Source organism: Drosophila takahashii, chromosome 2R (assembly GCF_030179915.1).
Source record: "Drosophila takahashii strain IR98-3 E-12201 chromosome 2R, DtakHiC1v2, whole genome shotgun sequence".
Classification (NCBI taxonomy): domain Eukaryota; kingdom Metazoa; phylum Arthropoda; class Insecta; order Diptera; family Drosophilidae; genus Drosophila; species Drosophila takahashii.
In genome coordinates, this window is record NC_091679.1 from 44,647,443 (window position 1) to 44,668,493 (window position 21,051).

Sequence of the window (21,051 nt, forward strand, 5' to 3'; positions counted from 1 at the left end):
TGTCAAAATTACGACTGAAAAAGTGTATTTTTTGCCTTAAATTTGAGTCCTCATTTTCCACCCGTTTTTTTGCCGAAGCAAAGGAAATAATAGCCCAAATATGGGATGTCATTCCTTGTTGAGCTAGTAGCTTAATTCTCAATCGATTTGCGTTCAATTCTGGACATTTTAATTTTTGGGAATTTTTTGCAAGAAATCCTGATGTAACCCCTTATAAAAAATGCGATAATTAGTGAAAAATCTAATTTTCCAAAAAGTGATGGGGATCGTTAGTTTAGGTTTGTTAGCTAGTCTAAACAGTCGGGCGCTAAGCTGTCGGCCTTGATTTGTCAAAATTACGACTGAAAAAGTGTATTTTTTGCCTAAAATTTGAGTCCTCATTTTCCACCCTAAAACATCCGTTTTTTTGCCGAAGCAAAGGGAATAATAGACCAAATGTGGAATGTTATACCTTGTTGAGCTCGTAGCTTAATTCTCAATCGATTTGCGTTCAATTCTGGACATTTTAATTTTTGGTAATTTTTTGCAAGAAATCATGATGTAACCCCTTATAAAAAATGCGATAATTAGTGAAAAATCTAATTTTCCAAAAAGTGATGGGGATCGTTAGTTTAGGTTTGTTAGCTAGTCAAAACAGTCGGGCGCTAAGCTTGTAGTGTTCAGTTTAGGACAAGAAGCGATGCCAAAGTCTATAAAACTCTTTCTATCACATTGGCCACATGATGTTGGTTCTGACTCACTATTAAAAAGGAACTGGGATCGACGGTGCGCATTCTAGCGGTGCTCGGGTCCAGCTCGTCGGATTGGTCGGGGTCCTTTCTCTCCCAGTTACCTAAGTTTACTAACACAAATCAATGTTTAATGCGCTGATCACAAAAAAAAAAACAAAATAGAATAATTAATATTGAGTTTACGTTAATATCCTAGGCTGCGCCGACACGCATTTGAATGAATTGGTAGATTAGAGAAGATTTATATCCGGTGAAGGGATCAAAGATGTTAGTTGTTCCCTATCTCTACCCACCCAACCATGGCAACTTATTTAATTCAGGCGTTGCCCCAATACACAGATTATTGTTCTACTACTGAAGTTTGTGTGAGATAAGCATAAGTACTCGACCGACAGAGATATAAATAATTTAAGCCATCATGATCATTTTCACAATTAGGTACAGAGATTCCATTTTAATTTCAATAACAAATCAAAAGAGTAACAATTATTTTACATTTAACATTAATCACCTATATACCTTTCTTCATTTGTTGTTTTCAATTACTAGATAATTACTTGGGGCTTGTGGTGGAATATATATGGTTTCAAATCAATATATATATATATATATAAAAATGGTGTATTACAAGAAGTAAGCATGCATTCTTGTATTGTAATACTCACAGATGTTTAAATCATATGCATCGATGTATCGTTGGGCCCAAGATGATTCCGATGTTTATGTATATGCTCTGTATAATCGTAGATATTTAAGAATTTAAGTTATATGTATATAAAGAGAAATATTCCAAGCTTCCCAAATTCATATTGCTCACTGTACTTATAGATTTTAGTTATAGATAATTATGTAGTTAATCATAATCAAAACAAATTATATTAATACATGGCAATAAGCAATTATAAGCTACTTTAAGTAGGTTTTCTTTTATAATTTTAACAAATTTTAATCGCAACGAAGTTGATCAAACTGCGGCAGTGTGGAAACTTAACACAAGAGTTCCACGGAACGAGAATCAAGACAGATGTATGAATTTGAGCAGGTATTTGAATTCAGTTATGACGCTGCAATACGTTTTGGGGCACTTGTCAGCCTGCACCGGTTTTTTTCATTTGAGACCGGGACAGGGAAAGGGTTCCTTATAGGGGTGAATCCAGCTAATCGCTACAATTGCCTATAATCTCGTGTAGTCGTAGGCGTAGAAGGGTAGCTAGTTCTTGGCGACTGAAGCTGTAGCGGTTGCGTAATCCGTATTCCCACGTGTCTGCACTGACTATGCCCGGTGGGCGGCAGCTTCGCCGTAGACAAATTGAGGGTTTTCCAAGCTGGTTCACAAATTTTCTAGGATCGAATTAGCCACTTTGCTGGGGGGCTGGACGGTGGACGATTCCCGCGATCGCTCCGAATCGTTGATTTCGAAATTTACGCCTTCTGAATTTTTCACTCGAGTTTTTGGTAGTTCCCTGTTTTAATTTGGCGCACTATTAATTGGTGGTTTAATCTAAATTCACTTTTGTTAAAGCTTACGTGAACTCCACGTGGGTAACCTTGGTAATTTTCACTTGAAGTACAAACACTGCCGTTGACAAAAGAATATACGTGTGTATAGTTCAAGGCATATAAGTGGAATGATTGCACGTGAACATTTTCTGGAGTCTGTACTTCCAATAATCTATGCTGAACCAAAAAGCTTTATCATAGCGGTAGTATCGGATGATCTACGCGGTCTCTGTCATTCTACCAGCTACCGACAAACTGCATAGCGAGGGCAGACCGAAATGTTTGTAAATTTATGTACCTAAGTTGGACACTACAACCGCAGATAATGGAACAAGACCACTTCGAAGGAGCATTATCTGAATTGTTTGGAATCTACTTATTTTTGGTCTGAATATCTTTGAGGTGATAAACTCCAAGCTTCTTCCCGTCTACGTTAAGCAACTCATAATAAAATGGACTCCTCTTCTTTTGGACTTTAGCTGGTATAAAAACAGGGGCTAATTTGGAACTGAATTTCTTACTGGCGTTGCTTTGAGTAAAGTTGCGTGCGAAAACTTCATCGCCGGCTTTGAGTTCTATGTTTCTACTACGAAGGTTATATTTTCTGGCATTAAATTTAAATGACTTATTTATGTTTTTCTTGGCCTCTTCTCTGGCGAGCTTTAACATATCTGGGTAGTCAAGGGTGACGTCATCGTTAAGTATATTCAGTTTGCGCAAAAGACCATAGTCATTTCCGTTCAGAATCATGTTTTGACCAAAAGCTAGGAAGTATGGGGAAAACCCAGTACTTCTATGTACCGCCGCTCGGAGTGCACCGCTGATCGCGTTTAAATTGGCATCCCAGTTGGAGTGGTCGTTACCAATATACGCGCGAATGGCTGCCAAAACTGACCTGTTTACTCTTTCACTAGCATTGGCTTGGGGAGAATATATGGCAGTACATCTATGGGTAATTCCAAAACTAGTTAGGAATGCTTCAAAAACACTAGACTTAAATTGCGATCCATTGTCTGTTAAAACAATTTCTGGCACTCCAAAGGTGAAAAATATAAAATTCTGAAGATAGTCGATTATCTTAGGCGCAGTGAACTTCTTAAGTGGGCAAAGGAAGTGGAATTTCGTATTGTGATCTACAACTATTAGCAACCCAATATTCCCACACTTTGTACGAGGATATGGACCCAAGAGGTCCATATACAAACATTGAAATGGCCGGTCTGATGTTAATGGCCGGCCCATTTGGGGTTTTAAAATTTTATTCGGACTTTTAGTAGATCGACAAATATGACATTCAGAAATATATTCTCTAATTTGGCTAACCATTCGTGGCCAAAACAAATACCGCTTTATTTTTTCGACCGTTTTGCCCATTCCACAATGTGCCGAACTTTGTGAATCATGTGCTTGATGTAATATGTCTGGAATCAAAGCCGAAGGAACCCAAAGTTTCCACGACTCCCTTTTGTTGTCTCCTTCCTCAGCAAACTCGGTTCTTTTGTAAACGTATCCGTCTATCACTTTCAAGTCTCGAAGTCTTTCCTGATTATCTTTAATTCTATCAATTAAACTAAGATATTCTGTTGATTTAAATTGATCCGAACGCAAATCAATAATAGGCCCACTCGCAACCATTGACTCTATTTCAGGCTGAGCCTGACGGGACAATGCATCAGCTACAATATTTTCCGAGGCTCTCCTATGCGTAATCGAAAAGTTAAAAGATTGTAATTTCATCGACCATCTTGCTAGACGTCCCGACAGGTCTTTTTGCCTCATCAGCCATTGTAGTGCGGCATGATCAGTAACAACCAGGAAGTTTTGACCTTCTATGTAAGGGCGAAACTTTTTAATCCCTTTAATAACGGCTAAGCATTCCAACTCACTAACTGTGTAGTTCCGTTGGCATTTTGACAATTTTTCCGACATGTAGGCGATAGGTAATTCCACACCCTCTTGCTCTTGAGCTAGCACGCAACCAATTCCATATGTGCTGGCATCACATAGTAGAATAAACTGTTTTGAGAAGTCAGGAGTAATCAAAATAGGCGCTGAGGTAAGGCAAGATTTTAAGAGGTCAAAAGCTTTTCCAGCTTCCTCATTCCAAGACAACGTTTTCTTTGTTTTTAATAGCTCGGTCAGTGGAAAGCTTATAGTGGCGTAATTTTCGACAAATCGCCGATACCAGCCAGATAAGCCTAAAAACCTACGCAGCTGTTTTAGAGAAATAGGAATAGGAAACTCATTAATCGCTTTTATCTTTTCAGGGTCTGTTAAAATCTGTCCTCCTCTGATTATAAAGCCCAAATATTTTATTTCTCGCATACAAAACTTTGATTTTTCGATATTAATCGTCAAATTAGCCTTTCTTAGACAACCAGCAATTTCCAGGAGTATAACCAAATGCGACTCGAAGTCTTCTGACAGGACTAGCAGGTCATCCAAATACACAAAAACTTTGGTTCTTAGATGCGCAGGTATAACCTGGTCCATTAGCCGACAAAGGGTTTGCGGCGCATTGCAAAGCCCGAAGGGCATCGTTTTGTATTGATATAGTGGTCTGTTTGGAATCGTGAAGGCCGTATATTGCCGTGATTTTTCGTCGAGTGGGATCTGCCAAAAGGCGTGTTTCATGTCTATTCCCGTTATGTATTTTGCAGGCGGTAGCCGACTTAAAATCCCGTCAATATGGGGTAGCGGATACGCGTCTTTAACAGTGACCTTATTGACCTCACGGGAATCCAAACAAAGCCTACTCTTTTCTCCCTTTCGCACCAAGACGCAATTACTGCTCCACGGACTAGAAGACTCTTCAATGACGTCCAGTGCCAGCATGTGATCAACTTCAGTAAACATCAGTTTCTCTATGGCTGGTGAAACTGGCCAGTGTCTCTGTTTAATGGGTCTGACTGGTTCAACTTCAATTTTATGCTGAATTAAGGTGGTTCTTCCCAAACCTTCTTTTGAAAATGATGGAAACACTTTAATGATGGAATTCAAACGACTCTGCTGATCTTCGGACAACTCATGCCACTTTGGCGGCTCTTGCTCATGACCTTCTCCACCTACATCGAGCTCTGGAACTTCCTGTTTGCACGCTATTTTCTCCGATAACCCGAATTTATGCCAGAAATCAATTCCAAGATATATTTCTTGTTTAAGCCCGGGAATAAGGAAAATATCTAACAATGCTGTTTTTCCTCTAAACGTTACATCCGTTACCAACTTCCCAACGACTTCACTCTGGGTTCCATTGGCAGCTCGAATGCTTCCAGAGCATCTTTTTGTTTTGCTTAGAGACAAGAGAAATTCCGCTACCTTACCGCCTGCACAGCTTATAGTAGCGCCAGAATCTAAGAGAGCTGTGTATTTGTTTCCTTCTATACACACTTCTGCGTAAAGTCTATCATCAGAATTATTAATAATTGCTGATACAATTTTCTTACGATCAGAGCGGATAGATTTCCAATAATGCCTAAGACGTTTCGTAGATCTATTTGGATTAAGATTTATCTTAGAAATTATAGATTCGGCAAATAATTGTTCTCGAAGCTTATTATAACTATCTAGCCTTATATGTAATGGAATGGTAGAAAAATGCGGTTTTGGATGTTCTTCAGGGACTACTTTTGTACATAATTCAGGGAACATAACGATTTTAGGTGTATCGGGCGTGTCTACTTTTTGTTGCGAAACACACCCGCCGGCCGGTTTCCCGTAGGGTTACACCTTAGACATCGTGGCTTAAAAACATCTCGGGCACCACACCCATAACAAAAAATAGTACGCGGTTCTAGACAATCATCAAACCTATGATCGGGTTTTTCACAATTCCAACAAATGACATTGGAAGGCTTTCGTTGAAACTCTAGCACTTCCTCTTCTGTTTCGTGCGACTCTTCTTGGTTTTGGTTTTCATATGAATCGGTTAGTTCATTTATATAAGAACGTAGAGTGCGTGGCTTAAAGGTTTTTATTTCGTTGTAGAACTGTTCATGCTTTCGAACTTCAACACGTAATTGGGATCTATTCGATATTCTTAAGTGGAGTAACTCATGATGTAAACTAGGTTTAGCATTCCTAATCAGCAAATCAACTAATTGACCTTCGGACATGCCTTGCTGAAGCCTATCAGCTAGATCTTCTATTGCGCATTGATAATCATCAAAAGCTTCGCTTTCGCCTTGTCGTCTTTTCCTTATCTTTTCCCATATATCTAGATCAGTCTCAGCTTCCTCAAACCGTTTACGAAACTCAACACAAAATATTTCCCAAGTAAAATTGGTATTGTTGCGGTGAAATTTCCAAAACCAATCACTAGCCTTATTGGAGAAGAGTAGATATAGATGATCACAAAGCAACTGATAGTCATTATTTAAGTTCTGTTCTGTCAAAGATCGAATTCGGTAAATAAAATCTTCCATTCTCATACATTGTTTGGAACCGTCAAACTTTATCCGCCAGTTTTGTATTATATTAGCAGCTTTCCCTGGTGATATTTGAGGATTCGACCTACTTCGAGATTCACTGTTATTCGAGTGGTTTCCTGAGGAGAACGCGCCCATCTCGGGTACCCTGTTTCGAGTATCGCGATTTTCCAATGCTGGATTTTCCCGGTTTAAATTCATTGCTGCTACACTCAAAAAATTATTTTTCTTAAATATAGAAAAAAAAAATTTTTCTGTGTTTAAGAAAAAATGTTCTATAAAGAGAACAAATTTTCTAATCTTCAGAAAAATTTTCTAATCCCCATAAAAATTCTCTATTGAACGATTTTTTTTAGAAATTTTTTTCTCAAATACAGAAAAATCCATTTTTTTCTAAATTATAAGGTTTATTTTTCTAATTTTCCTTTCTTTATTTGGGGGTGAAAATCGCCATTGGTTTTAGAAAAAAAAAGACTAAACTTTTCTAAAAATAAAAAAAAATCGCCATTAGCATTAGACAAATTTTTACATAATAGAAATATTGCTTTTCTAAAAAACTGAAATTTTTTTTAAAACATATTTCTTAAATGTAGACATATAAATATAAAACATAGAAAATTTTTCTAATTCCCATGTTTATAGGGCTTTTTATTTCTTAAACATACGTGGTATTTTTTTTTTTAAGAACTTCTTCTCAAATTCTTATTATTCCGGGTAAATTTTTCTTATTTTAAAAGAAATATATTTTCCTTTCTAAAATTCAGAAATTTGTCACACATATTACATTTTAAGAAGTGGGTTTATTTCTACATATGTAAATGTAATCTTAGTTTTGTAAAGGAACACCTTTATAAAATCGAAATGTAAAAATAAACTTGATTTCCCCTTATTGCCCTTTTAATCTCATCCTAACAAGCGTTACATCTTTCGGCTGTTCTTCCCGACTTGTTTTCGAAGCAAAAAAAGTAGGCGAAAAAGAAGATAAATTCGTTTCGTTTTCCATCTGCGTCCCTCTCGTGCATATCATTCGCTCTGTGCATAACTGTTGTTTTCAGTTGCCTCTGTGCGCGTCCGTTTTCCTTTTCGCGCGTGATGAACTAATTGCTTAGCACTATCACATTTAGTTTTTCTGAAGTGTTCGATCTGTGCAGACGATGGATAACCTGCTAACAACTTTGAAAGGCGAAGCCTTCGGAAAAATATTTCAAGGTATGTACATATGTAACTAAAATTTATAATTCTTTTAAAACGGGGAACATAAAATTTAACTGTTTATATACATATGTAAATATATTTTTCTTTCAAGATCTACATGTTTCAGAGTCGTGTCTTCGTGTCATGACTTGGGAACAACTCAGTTCTATTATCCCTAAGGAACTGGCTGGCCCAGCAATCATTTTTTTCCACGGGTTAAAAACTTGGCAAAATGCAGTAAGTTAAACAATAAAGGGTTAACCAGAGAACTTACATACATGCATAGATACATACATACATACATACATACATACATACATATGTATGTGTGACTTTTTTCTCTTTCCGTTAGTTTTCTTGCCTTGTTCTCTGTCTAGCATTTATCTATTTTCCCATTGCACCACTTGGTCACATTAAAATTCGATGGACGCGGCAAATGAACGACGCAGAAACGCTAGAGAGTTGAGTTCTTATATTTAAAACCTATTCCAATTTGTGTTTGTGTGTTTGAAATTAAATAAGGTAACAAAATATGTTTGTACATATGTATGTATGTATGCACATAAGTGTAAAGAGAATTTCGTAATCTTCGGCCACGTTATAATAAAACATTTATTTCGCTGCCAAGTGTATTATTTTATTGTGGTAAAACTGATTGCAAAATAAATGTATCCAGTGCATTTGTGAAAATGTCTTCTAAACTGAGATTTTAGTTCAAGACACAAACGAAACACAAAATTTGTTCATTTAAATATCAACATACATATATGTGTGTATGTAAATCAGCGGTGCCGTAAAGTAGTACATGCCGATATGTTTGTGTGTGTGTGTCGATCGCTGGCTTTAGCAGGCCATCCACAGTCTAATATGTTCGGCGAACATGTTCATGTTCGTCGTTGGTGGTAGTGTTCGCGTTCGAATTTCATATAAATTTGTTCGACGGTTTGTTTAACAAAGATAGAAACGATTCTATCTTGCCTGTTCGCGAAAATGTTCGTCTAACAAATTCGACTGTGGATGGCCTGCTTTCAAATCGGCAAATGAATAAATGTGGATGCCTTGTGTCTACTTGCAGTCAGTCACAAAAGTATTCGTTGCGAGGTGGTTCATAAACAAACTAAGTTTTTTTTTAACATTAAAGTAACCAATTAATTCTTTTATTAATTTTTTCAGTTTCAACACATTCAAAATATCTAAAATAAAATAACATGATAATAATTTCTGAAAAAATTATTAAAAGAATTAATTGGTTACTTTAATGTTAAAAAAAACTTAATTTGTTTATGAACCACCTCGCAACGAATACTTTTGTGACTGTCTGTATATGTACTTCCATGTTCATAAATATAAACATTTGGAAAACGCAATTTTAAATCTTTCCTAATATTTTTTCAAGGGGAAATTACAAACATCGACAGGAAATCATAGAGAGGTAAAATATATGAAAATAACGGAAAAAAAGTGTATTAAAGCAAATTAAATAATTTCAGATTGATTTACCACAAATTCTAGCAAAAAACGAAAAAGCCACTTTAATTTTTAAATTTTTTGCCAAAGAAAATCGTTTGGACTCAAAATATCGAAAATTATTAAGTAACATTATTTCGGAATACATGGTAATAAATGATATTTTACCAAAGCAGCCCGTACTAGATAAAGTTGCTTTTGATATTACAACATTGTTCGATTGTGAAATAAAGGTTTGCCAAATCAAAAAAAAAAAATATAAAATAAATTTAAAATAATAAAATCAATTGATTGCAGGAAACTTATTTTATAAAAATAAAAGGAAAAAAACCGGGTGGACTGCTTTACAGCAATTGGTACAATTTTCAAACAAAATTTAAGGAGTCATCTATTCGCAAAAATAAGGAAAACATCCCACCTAGCCAAGTACTAACTTTAGGTAAATTTTATTTTATTTAATTTATTTATTTATTTATCTTTTTATTTATATTTTTATTTTCATTTCTATTTATTTTTTCTATTTTTATTTTACTTTCATTTATAATTTTTTTTTCATTTCTATTTTCATTTTTATTTCTGTTTTTTATTTTTATTTTCATTTCTTTTTTTATTTATATTTTTATTTTCATTTCTATTTTATTTTTATTTCTACTTCTATTTTCATTTATATTTTTATTTCACTGTTTTCTTTTTGGTTTTGCTTCTATTCAAGCTGATGAAGTCGCAGTCGATTTGGATTGGCTTAAATACAATATTGAGCCGAGGGAAGTTGTACTCGAAAAATGGTCTAATACATATCAATGGAGGTTTGATCTTTTAAAAACAAACATTTCATTAGAAAATGTTTTTGAAGATTTCCCCATTTTAAAACAGTCATTTGGGTATCAATTGGTAAGTCTCTTAGCCTTCAGCTCATTTCCAATATGTAATTTTTAAATTTCGTTGCAGATCGAAGCTGATTTTCAAAAAGCGTATGAAGGCAGCAGCCATTATTTTGACCAATGGGACACTTTTAAAACCCGTTTTGTATCAGCAGCTCTTTTGAAAATTAAGGATAAGCAAAGCCTTAATATTTTAAAGTCGTTTAATGAACAGTTGGAAGGTAATATATCTTTTAAAGTTTAATATTAAATGTAATTTGGCTTTACTTTGAAAACCATACAAACATATTTCGCAAAATTTATTTTTTCACATATTTGACTTGTTTGAAACTTTGGTAGTTCCCATAATTATTTTTTATTTATTTTGTTTTAACAATTCCTTTTTTTTTTCAACAGAAACTCAAAATCTTTTGGTACTACTGCTGATGCATGCTGTTTTGCCTCCAACGGCAAGGATAAAAAGGAGTGACAAATTAAAAAGGCTTACAGTAGAGGACTCCAGGATCGCTTTTGTTATTTGGAGACCCACTGTTGGTGAAATAGAAACCTATTTAAAAGAGATTATAGAATTAAGATACCTAAGTAAGACTACTTTGCAACCCATTATTTGTCTAAAAGGTTTCAAGCCCTTACGACATTACAGAGTATTACTTGTATGTCTCAAGTGTATTTTATAAGTTTGATAATATTCTTAATTGTTTGGACGTATGTTTTAAGTGTTTCTTTGTTTTAAATTTAAAATATCCGGTTGAGTGCTCGTTGTTCTGGACATTCATTCAGAAATTTTTTTACAACATTCATTTAACAACAGATTTAAAAAGCAGATCGTTGTCCGAGTTATTGAAAGAACTTCAACCAAACAACATTAATCTTTTAAAAAATGATGTTGATATGCAAACTTTGTAAAAGTCGTAGTTTTGACGATATAAATATTTTCATTTCTCATATTAAAGAGTTACATACGTATGACCCGTACATACAACTTCCTTGTGGATACTCTGATTGTTCTAACGTTTTTTCCAGTTTTAAACATTTCAAGAGTCACATGCTAACAAAAAATGAACATCAATCTGAATATTTTAATGAAGTCGTTCAATCGGAAAATGATATTTTAACGTATCCAGAAAGAGACAATATAATATTTCAGCATGAATTGCCTCAAGCAAAAGAAAGTATTCCGATGGACATAGAAGAAGAAAACTTATATCAACATTCATTCGCATTTAATTTAAATTTAGGTTCACAGTTAAATTTTCCCCGCAGTGAAGTTTATAAGATTCAGAAACAAGTAGAACTAAACATAACAACTCCAATACATAAAGAAATCAAATGTATTTTAGAAAACACTTCAACCTTAAGTGAAATTAAAGAACGGCTAGTAAATTTGTCTACTTTTTGTGAACATCCTTTTAAAAACGTTGAAAACGAATATAAAACCATTAAAAATCTTGAAAAGTTAAATTTATATAGGGAGCCTCAGATTATCACAATTAACAGCGAAATTGCCCCACTAAGAGTAAAAAACAAAATGACTTTAGGAGATAAAAAGAATAAAGGGGTCATATTACCTTTAGAGTTTCAGTTAAAATCTTTCTTCGAGCTTCCAAATGTTTTTAAAAGTTGTATGAAAAATCTTAATTTCTATGAAGCTCAAACAAAAATTACAAATTTTACAAACGGACTTTTGTGGAAAAAAATTAAGTCAAACAATAAAGACAAACAATATAAAATTCCATATTTTTTATACACTGACGATTTTGAAATAAATAATCCTTTAGGACCACATCGCAGTCCGCTTACAGGAGTGTATCTTTCCTTTCCGTCAGTACCTCTGGAATACAATACTATTTTTACAGCAGCTATTTACAAATCAGAAGACGTTAAAAGACTAGGCAATTCTAAATGTTTTTTTAAATTTATAGAAGTGCTAAAGAAATTTGAAGATAGAGGTGTTCACATAAAAGTAGATGGCGAGGAATATACAGTTTATTTAATCCTTGGTTTAATACTAGGCGATAACTTAGGGTTGAACGGTATTTTAGGATTCACCACTTCATTTGTTTCAAATTTTTTTTGTAGGTTTTGCAAAATATCAAAGCAAGATAGCTATGTCTCATTTAATGTATGTACTCAAAGCTTAAGAAATGAAGAAAATTATAAAAATGACTTAAGCCTCTCAGATCTCTCTATGACGGGAATAAAATCAGATTGCCTCTTTAATCAACTTCAAAATTTCTCCGTAACATCTAATTATGCTGTAGACATTTTGCATGACTTATTTGAAGGCGTGCTGAGATATGATATTTGTCATATTATTATGTATTATATTAAACAAAAAATATTTGACTTGGAATTCTTGAACATAAGAAAAACAGATTTTGATTATGGAGAAGCTGAGATAGGAAACATATGTCCAGCCTTTCAATTAAATTTATTAAAAAAATTCAATATCAAAGCAACTGCTCGTGAGCTATTGACCTTCATAACATTCTTTCCGCTAATGATTTCCGATAAAATTCCCAAGAACGATAGTGTTTGGCAATTTGTTAAAAATTTACTTAAATTAATTGACTTAGTAACTTTATCAGACTATTCTAAAGACGATATAAAAACTTTACAATCAGTAATACTTGCTCATAACCGAGACTACCAGATTTTATTTGAAGACAATTTAAAACCAAAACATCATTTTTTAAACCATTACCCCAAAATAGTTGAGCAATCGGGTCCATTAAAATACTTGTGGACATTTCCGTTTGAAGCTAAACACAAGTCTCTGAAATCGTATTGCCAAAACACTATGTCCAGAAGAAATATTTTATTATCCCTTTCTATGAAAATTAGTTTTCAGTTTGCTAAGAAGTTACAAAACTCAAAAACTAATGAGTTAGTACTAAGCAAAACAAAGTGCTTTGTAAGTAACTCTTTGTTTTACACAGAAATTTCAAAACTTATACCATATTCTCAACAAATTTGTTGTTATTCCTTTGTCAAGCTACGAAATGTGTTATACAAAAAAACATTTATATTATACTCATTTGAACCTTTTTTTAAATCTTTTGAGATTAAAGAAGTAATGTTGGTGGAAAATGAGATAACATTTTTGTGCGTTGAAATTGAAACTATTTTTTGCGAGCATACAACCTGCTTCATGAAAACTGGATATTTAAATTATAAATTAATTAGGTTATCAGACATATGTCACCCACCCGCACAATTTCATTTACTTAACAACAACAGCTATATTAAGCCAAAATTTTATTTTTAATTATATTTTGTTTTGATATTATGTTTAAAACGTAAACTATAAAGTGTGTTGAAATGCTAGAAAAGTGACCTCGAGTCCGATAAAGTGTTCAATAAAACATTTAAATAAACAAAAACATTTCTAGTTTTTATATATTTAGTTGTGGGTTTATTTAAACAAATTTTAAAAAAAATTACAGCCTTTTTAGGAACATATTATTAAAAATGCAGGCATCGTTTTCTAAAACAAAATACATATTTTTCTAGATTTATGGAAAATGTTTTTCTTTCTGGGAAACAATTTTCTTAATTTCGAATTTTTTTTCCTTTAAGTAAGGAAAAGTTTTTTAAAAAACATAAAACTTTTTCTTTGGGTTTAGAAAATATGTTTCTATATTAAAAAAAACGGTATTTCTATTTCTTAGAAAACCTTTATTTCTAATTGTAAGACATAACTTTTTTACTTTCTAGTAAAAAATTTCTCAATCCCAGATGTTTTTTTTTTGTTTTTTAGAATAAAACGCCTTTGATTTTAAAAACCTACTTTCTTTAATATAGACAAAATCGCCAGTAAAGCAAATCCATAGGCGATTTTCTAAAACCAAAGGCGATTCTAGGCGTTTTTTTTTTTGAGTGTAGTTGTTTATGAATTGTTTCCTCTATGTTAGCGTTTAAGATCTCAACCATATCATCCATTATATTAGCCTGTTGTAAACTTTAAGTTTCTTGTAGATATTTTATTAATTCGCCTTGGGTTTTTTTAGAAAATATATCATCCTCGTCAGCTCGAAAGTCTTCTAAGTGGCGTGTTTTGGATCTAGTAGACATGCCTGTCCTTAAACTAGAAGGCCTACCTCTATTTCGATTTTTAGTTTGGAACCTAGCACCTCTTTGATCATTTCTTTCCTGAACTTCTACTACCGCTTCTTCGTTTCTCGCTTCCTCCCTACCAGGAACATTTCCCATTTCCGCGGCCAAGTTATTATTATTATAGTTTAATTGTGAAAGAAGACAACACGCAGCACAGGTTGGACACGCCGGTGTGACTCGGATTGCTTCAACAATACATTTATCATGAAATCTGTGCTTACATGGAGTGCTTGCCGTTAGTTCCGTACTTAATATTACTTCGTTACAAATTGAGCAAAAGGGATCTACTCGCTGGATGACAGCATCGATGTTTTCATTACTATGTGATACTGCAATTTTTTTTGTTTCTCTTTTTTTTTTTTTTTTTTCTTTCAACGCAAACAAAACCACAAAAATCTCAAAAAATTGAATTTGTTTATATCTCTCTGTCAGTCTTTCCTTAACTCATTCTCTCACAAAGTGCAGTGTACCCGATAAAGTATTCTCTTCTACCTCTTCTTCTACTATTTCAGCTAATGAAGTTTTAGAACTACTCAAATTGATGGACAATGTCCGAAACGCTCCAGAACATTGTATTTCCGACTCATTTAGAGATAGCTTTCTTTTATAGATATCTCCATCACTTTGGTCAGCCTGAATCAAACGGGGTCGATCTATCCGGAACCGAAATGCAATCGCTAATTCCACCGCTGGAGTTCAGATGCATCCAAATCAGTCATCGAAATACTTTATAAAAAGTGGCCTTAAAAGTTGAAATTTCTATAACAAAGGATGGATTTTTAGAGCAAAATTGGGACGGAAAATATCCTTTTGGCCCCACGTTGGGCGCCAGATTGTGTAGTGTTCAGTTTAGGACAAGAAGCGATGCCAAAGTCTATAAAACTCTTTCTATCACATTGGCCACATGATGTTGGTTCTGACTCACTATTAAAAAGGAACTGGGATCGACGGTGCGCATTCTAGCGGTGCTCGGGTCCAGCTCGTCGGATTGGTCGGGGTCCTTTCTCTCCCAGTTACCTAAGTTTACTAACACAAATCAATGTTTAATGCGCTGATCACAAAAAAAAAAAACAAAATAGAATAATTAATATTGAGTTTACGTTAATATCCTAGGCTGCGCCGACACGCATTTGAATGAATTGGTAGATTAGAGAAGATTTATATCCGGTGAAGGGATCAAAGATGTTAGTTGTTCCCTATCTCTACCCACCCAACCATGGCAACTTATTTAATTCAGGCGTTGCCCCAATACACAGATTATTGTTCTACTACTGAAGTTTGTGTGAGATAAGCATAAGTACTCGACCGACAGAGATATAAATAATTTAAGCCATCATGATCATTTTCACAATTAGGTACAGAGATTCCATTTTAATTTCAATAACAAATCAAAAGAGTAACAATTATTTTACATTTAACATTAATCACCTATATACCTTTCTTCATTTGTTGTTTTCAATTACTAGATAATTACTTGGGGCTTGTGGTGGAATATATATGGTTTCAAATCAATATATATATATATATATAAAAATGGTGTATTACAAGAAGTAAGCATGCATTCTTGTATTGTAATACTCACAGATGTTTAAATCATATGCATCGATGTATCGTTGGGCCCAAGATGATTCCGATGTTTATGTATATGCTCTGTATAATCGTAGATATTTAAGAATTTAAGTTATATGTATATAAAGAGAAATATTCCAAGCTTCCCAAATTCATATTGCTCACTGTACTTATAGATTTTAGTTATAGATAATTATGTAGTTAATCATAATCAAAACAAATTATATTAATACATGGCAATAAGCAATTATAAGCTACTTTAAGTAGGTTTTCTTTTATAATTTTAACAAATTTTAATCGCAACGAAGTTGATCAAACTGCGGCAGTGTGGAAACTTAACACAAGAGTTCCACGGAACGAGAATCAAGACAGATGTATGAATTTGAGCAGGTATTTGAATTCAGTTATGACGCTGCAATACGTTTTGGGGCACTTGTCAGCCTGCACCGGTTTTTTTCATTTGAGACCGGGACAGGGAAAGGGTTCCTTATAGGGGTGAATCCAGCTAATCGCTACAATTGCCTATAATCTCGTGTAGTCGTAGGCGTAGAAGGGTAGCTAGTTCTTGGCGACTGAAGCTGTAGCGGTTGCGTAATCCGTATTCCCACGTGTCTGCACTGACTATGCCCGGTGGGCGGCAGCTTCGCCGTAGACAAATTGAGGGTTTTCCAAGCTGGTTCACAAATTTTCTAGGATCGAATTAGCCACTTTGCTGGGGGGCTGGACGGTGGACGATTCCCGCGATCGCTCCGAATCGTTGATTTCGAAATTTACGCCTTCTGAATTTTTCACTCGAGTTTTTGGTAGTTCCCTGTTTTAATTTGGCGCACTATTAATTGGTGGTTTAATCTAAATTCACTTTTGTTAAAGCTTACGTGAACTCCACGTGGGTAACCTTGGTAATTTTCACTTGAAGTACAAACACTGCCGTTGACAAAAGAATATACGTGTGTATAGTTCAAGGCATATAAGTGGAATGATTGCACGTGAACATTTTCTGGAGTCTGTACTTCCAATAATCTATGCTGAACCAAAAAGCTTTATCATAGCGGTAGTATCGGATGATCTACGCGGTCTCTGTCATTCTACCAGCTACCGACAAACTGCATAGCGAGGGCAGACCGAAATGTTTGTAAATTTATGTACCTAAGTTGGACACTACAAGCTTTCGGCCTTGATTTGTCAAAATTACGACTGAAAAAGTGTATTTTTTGCCTAAAATTTGAGTCCTCATTTTCCACCCTAGAACATCCGTTTTTTTGCCGAAGCAAAGGGAATAATAGCCCAAATATGGAATGTCATTCCTTGTTGAGCTCGTAGCTTAATTCTCAATCGATTTGCGTTCAATTCTGGACATTTTAATTTTTGGTAATTTTTTGCAAGAAATCATGATGTAACCCCTTATAAAAAATGCGATAATTAGTGAAAAATCTAATTTTCCAAAAAGTGATGGGGATCGTTAGTTTAGGTTTGTTAGCTAGTCAAAACAGTCGGGCGCTAAGCTTTCGGCCTTGATTTGTCAAAATTACGACTGAAAAAGTGTATTTTTTGCCTAAAATTTGAGTCCTCATTTTCCACCCTAGAACATCCGTTTTTTTGCCGAAGCAAAGGGAATAATAGCCCAAATATGGAATGTCATTCCTTGTTGAGCTCGTAGCTTAATTCTCAATCGATTTGCGTTCAATTCTGGACATTTTAATTTTTGGTAATTTTTTGCAAGAAATCATGATGTAACCCCTTATAAAAAATGCGATAATTAGTGAAAAATCTAATTTTCCAAAAAGTGATGGGGATCGTTAGTTTAGGTTTGTTAGCTAGTCTAAACAGTCGGGCGCTAAGCTGTCGGCCTTGATTTGTCAAAATTACGACTGAAAAAGTGTATTTTTTGCCTAAAATTTGAGTCCTCATTTTCCACCCTAAAACATCCGTTTTTTTGCCGAAGCAAAGGGAATAATAGCCCAAATGTGGAATGTTATACCTTGTTGAGCTCGTAGCTTAATTCTCAATCGATTTGCGTTCAATTCTGGACATTTTAATTTTTGGTAATTTTTTGCAAGAAATCATGATGTAACCCCTTATAAAAAATGCGATAATTAGTGAAAAATCTAATTTTCCAAAAAGTGATGGGGATCGTTAGTTTAGGTTTGTTAGCTAGTCAAAACAGTCGCGCGCTAAGCTTTCGGCCTTGATTTGTCAAAATTACGACTGAAAAAGTGTATTTTTTGCCTAAAATTTGAGTCCTCATTTTCCACCCTAAAACATCCGTTTTTTTTCCGAAGCAAAGGAAATAATAGCCCAAATATGGAATGTCATTCCTTGTTGAGCTAGTAGCTTAATTCTCAATCGATTTGCGTTCAATTCTGGACATTTTAATTTTTGGTAATTTTTTGCAAGAAATCCTGATGTAACCCCTTATAAAAAATGCGATAATTAGTGAAAAATCTAATTTTCCAAAAAGTGATGGGGATCGTTAGTTTAGGTTTGTTAGCTAGTCTAAACAGTCGGGCGCTAAGCTGTCGGCCTTGATTTGTCAAAATTACGACTGAAAAAGTGTATTTTTTGCCTAAAATTTGAGTCCTCATTTTCCACCCTAAAACATCCGTTTTTTTGCCGAAGCAAAGGGAATAATAGCCCAAATGTGGAATGTTATACCTTGTTGAGCTCGTAGCTTAATTCTCAATCGATTTGCGTTCAATTCTGGACATTTTAATTTTTGGTAATTTTTTGCAAGAAATCATGATGTAACCCCTTATAAAAAATGCGATAATTAGTGAAAAATCTAATTTTCCAAAAAGTGATGGGGATCGTTAGTTTAGGTTTGTTAGCTAGTCAAAACAGTCGGGCGCTAAGCTTTCGGCCTTGATTTGTCAAAATTACGACTGAAAAAGTGTATTTTTTGCCTAAAATTTGAGTCCTCATTTTCCACCCTAAAACATCCGTTTTTTTTCCGAAGCAAAGGAAATAATAGCCCAAATATGGAATGTCATTCCTTGTTGAGCTAGTAGCTTAATTCTCAATCGATTTGCGTTCAATTCTGGACATTTTAATTTTTGGGAATTTTTTGCAAGAAATCCTGATGTAACCCCTTATAAAAAATGCGATAATTAGTGAAAAATCTAATTTTCCAAAAAGTTATGGGGATCGTTAGTTAGGTTTGTTAGCTAGTCAAAACAGTCGGGCGCTAAGCTTTCGGCCTTGATTTGTCAAAATTACGACTGAAAAAGTGTATTTTTTGCCTTAAATTTGAGTCCTCATTTTCCACCCGTTTTTTTGCCGAAGCAAAGGGAATAATAGCCCAAATATGGAATGTCATTCCTTGTTGAGCTCGTAGCTTAATTCTCAATCGATTTGCGTTCAATTCTGGACATTTTAATTTTTGGTAATTTTTTGCAAGAAATCATAATGTAACCCCTTATAAAAAATGCGATAATTAGTGAAAAATCTAATTTTCCAAAAAGTGATGGGGATCGTTAGTTTAGGTTTGTTAGCTAGTCTAAACAGTCGGGCGCTAAGCTGTCGGCCTTGATTTGTCAAAATTACGACTGAAAAAGTGTATTTTTTGCCTAAAATTTGAGTCCTCATTTTCCACCCTAAAACATCCGTTTTTTTGCCGAAGCAAAGGGAATAATAGCCCAAATGTGGAATGTTATACCTTGTTGAGCTCGTAGCTTAATTCTCAATCGATTTGCGTTCAATTCTGGACATTTTAATTTTTGGTAATTTTTTGCAAGAAATCATGATGTAACCCCTTATAAAAAATGCGATAATTAGTGAAAAATCTAATTTTCCAAAAAGTGATGGGGATCGTTAGTTTAGGTTTGTTAGCTAGTCAAAACAGTCGGGCGCTAAGCTTTCGGCCTTGATTTGTCAAAATTACGACTGAAAAAGTGTATTTTTTGCCTAAAATTTGAGTCCTCATTTTCCACCCTAAAACATCCGTTTTTTTTCCGAAGCAAAGGAAATAATAGCCCAAATATGGAATGTCATTCCTTGTTGAGCTAGTAGCTTAATTCTCAATCGATTTGCGTTCAATTCTGGACATTTTAATTTTTGGGAATTTTTTGCAAGAAATCCTGATGTAACCCCTTATAAAAAATGCGATAATTAGTGAAAAATCTAATTTTCCAAAAAGTGATGGGGATCGTTAGTTAGGTTTGTTAGCTAGTCAAAACAGTCGGGCGCTAAGCTTTCGGCCTTGATTTGTCAAAATTACGACTGAAAAAGTGTATTTTTTGCCTTAAATTTGAGTCCTCATTTTCCACCCGTTTTTTTGCCGAAGCAAAGGGAATAATAGCCCAAATATGGAATGTCATTCCTTGTTGAGCTCGTAGCTTAATTCTCAATCGATTTGCGTTCAATTCTGGACATTTTAATTTTTGGTAATTTTTTGCAAGAAATCATAATGTAACCCCTTATAAAAAATGCGATAATTAGTGAAAAATCTAATTTTCCAAAAAGTGATGGGGATCGTTAGTTTAGGTTTGTTAGCTAGTCTAAACAGTCGGGCGCTAAGCTGTCGGCCTTGATTTGTCAAAATTACGACTGAAAAAGTGTATTTTTTGCCTAAAATTTGAGTCCTCATTTTCCACCCTAAAACATCCGTTTTTTTTCCGAAGCAAAGGAAATAATAGCCCAAATATGGAATGTCATTCCTTGTTGAGCTAGTAGCTTAATTCTCAATCGATTTGCGTTCAATTCTGGACATTTTAATTTTTGGGAATTTTTTGCAAGAAATCCTGATGTAACCCCTTATAAAAAATGCGATAATTAGTGAAAAATCTAATTTTCCAAAAAGTGATGGGGATCGTTAGTTTAGGTTTGTTAGCTAGTCAAAACAGTCGCGCGCTAAGCTGTCGGCCTTGATTTGTCAAAATTACGACTGAAAAAGTGTATTTTTTGCCTAAAATTTGAGTCCTCATTTTCCACCCTAAAACATCCGTTTTTTTGCCGAAGCAAAGGGAATAATAGCCCAAATGTGGAATGTTATACCTTGTTGAGCTCGTAGCTTAATTCTCAATCGATTTGCGTTCAATTCTGGACATTTTAATTTTTGGTAATTTTTTGCAAGAAATCATGATGTAACCCCTTATAAAAAATGCGATAATTAGTGAAAAATCTAATTTTCCAAAAAGTGATGGGGATCGTTAGTTTAGGTTTGTTAGCTAG

General features: G+C 34.4%; 1 protein-coding gene and 2 long non-coding RNA genes across 7 annotated transcripts; 1 reads left to right on the forward strand and 2 right to left on the reverse strand.

Annotated features, from left to right (window-relative positions):
• Window positions 1-551: 551 nt before the first annotated feature.
• On the reverse strand, window positions 552-2,068 carry LOC138912645 (uncharacterized). Its single transcript, XR_011418209.1, has 3 exons — window positions 1,805-2,068; window positions 1,397-1,464; window positions 552-841 (listed from the first exon to the last, which is right to left on the reverse strand). It is a non-coding gene; the product is annotated as an uncharacterized lncRNA (long non-coding RNA).
• Window positions 2,069-7,773: 5,705 nt separating this feature from the next.
• LOC123002733 (uncharacterized) lies at window positions 7,774-11,175 on the forward strand. Of its 5 annotated transcripts, XM_044393304.2 has the most exons (8): window positions 7,774-7,867; window positions 7,965-8,089; window positions 9,249-9,284; window positions 9,343-9,552; window positions 9,617-9,758; window positions 10,032-10,210; window positions 10,268-10,421; window positions 10,597-11,175. In XM_044393304.2, the coding sequence occupies exons 1-8, from the start codon at window positions 7,813-7,815 to the stop codon at window positions 10,875-10,877; spliced, it is 1,182 nt and encodes a 393-aa protein (XP_044249239.1). In that variant the 5' UTR covers window positions 7,774-7,812; the 3' UTR covers window positions 10,878-11,175. The 5 variants fall into 5 exon arrangements, 1 of the variants encoding a protein (XP_044249239.1); XR_011418022.1 differs by lacking the exon at window positions 7,965-8,089 and having other exon boundaries at window positions 7,850-7,867; XR_011418020.1 differs by lacking the exons at window positions 7,774-7,867; window positions 7,965-8,089 and adding an exon at window positions 8,248-8,374.
• Window positions 11,176-14,723: 3,548 nt separating this feature from the next.
• On the reverse strand, window positions 14,724-16,570 carry LOC138912644 (uncharacterized). The gene is made up of 4 exons (XR_011418208.1): window positions 16,307-16,570; window positions 15,899-15,966; window positions 15,242-15,342; window positions 14,724-15,190 (listed from the first exon to the last, which is right to left on the reverse strand). It is a non-coding gene; the product is annotated as an uncharacterized lncRNA (long non-coding RNA).
• Window positions 16,571-21,051: the final 4,481 nt, after the last annotated feature.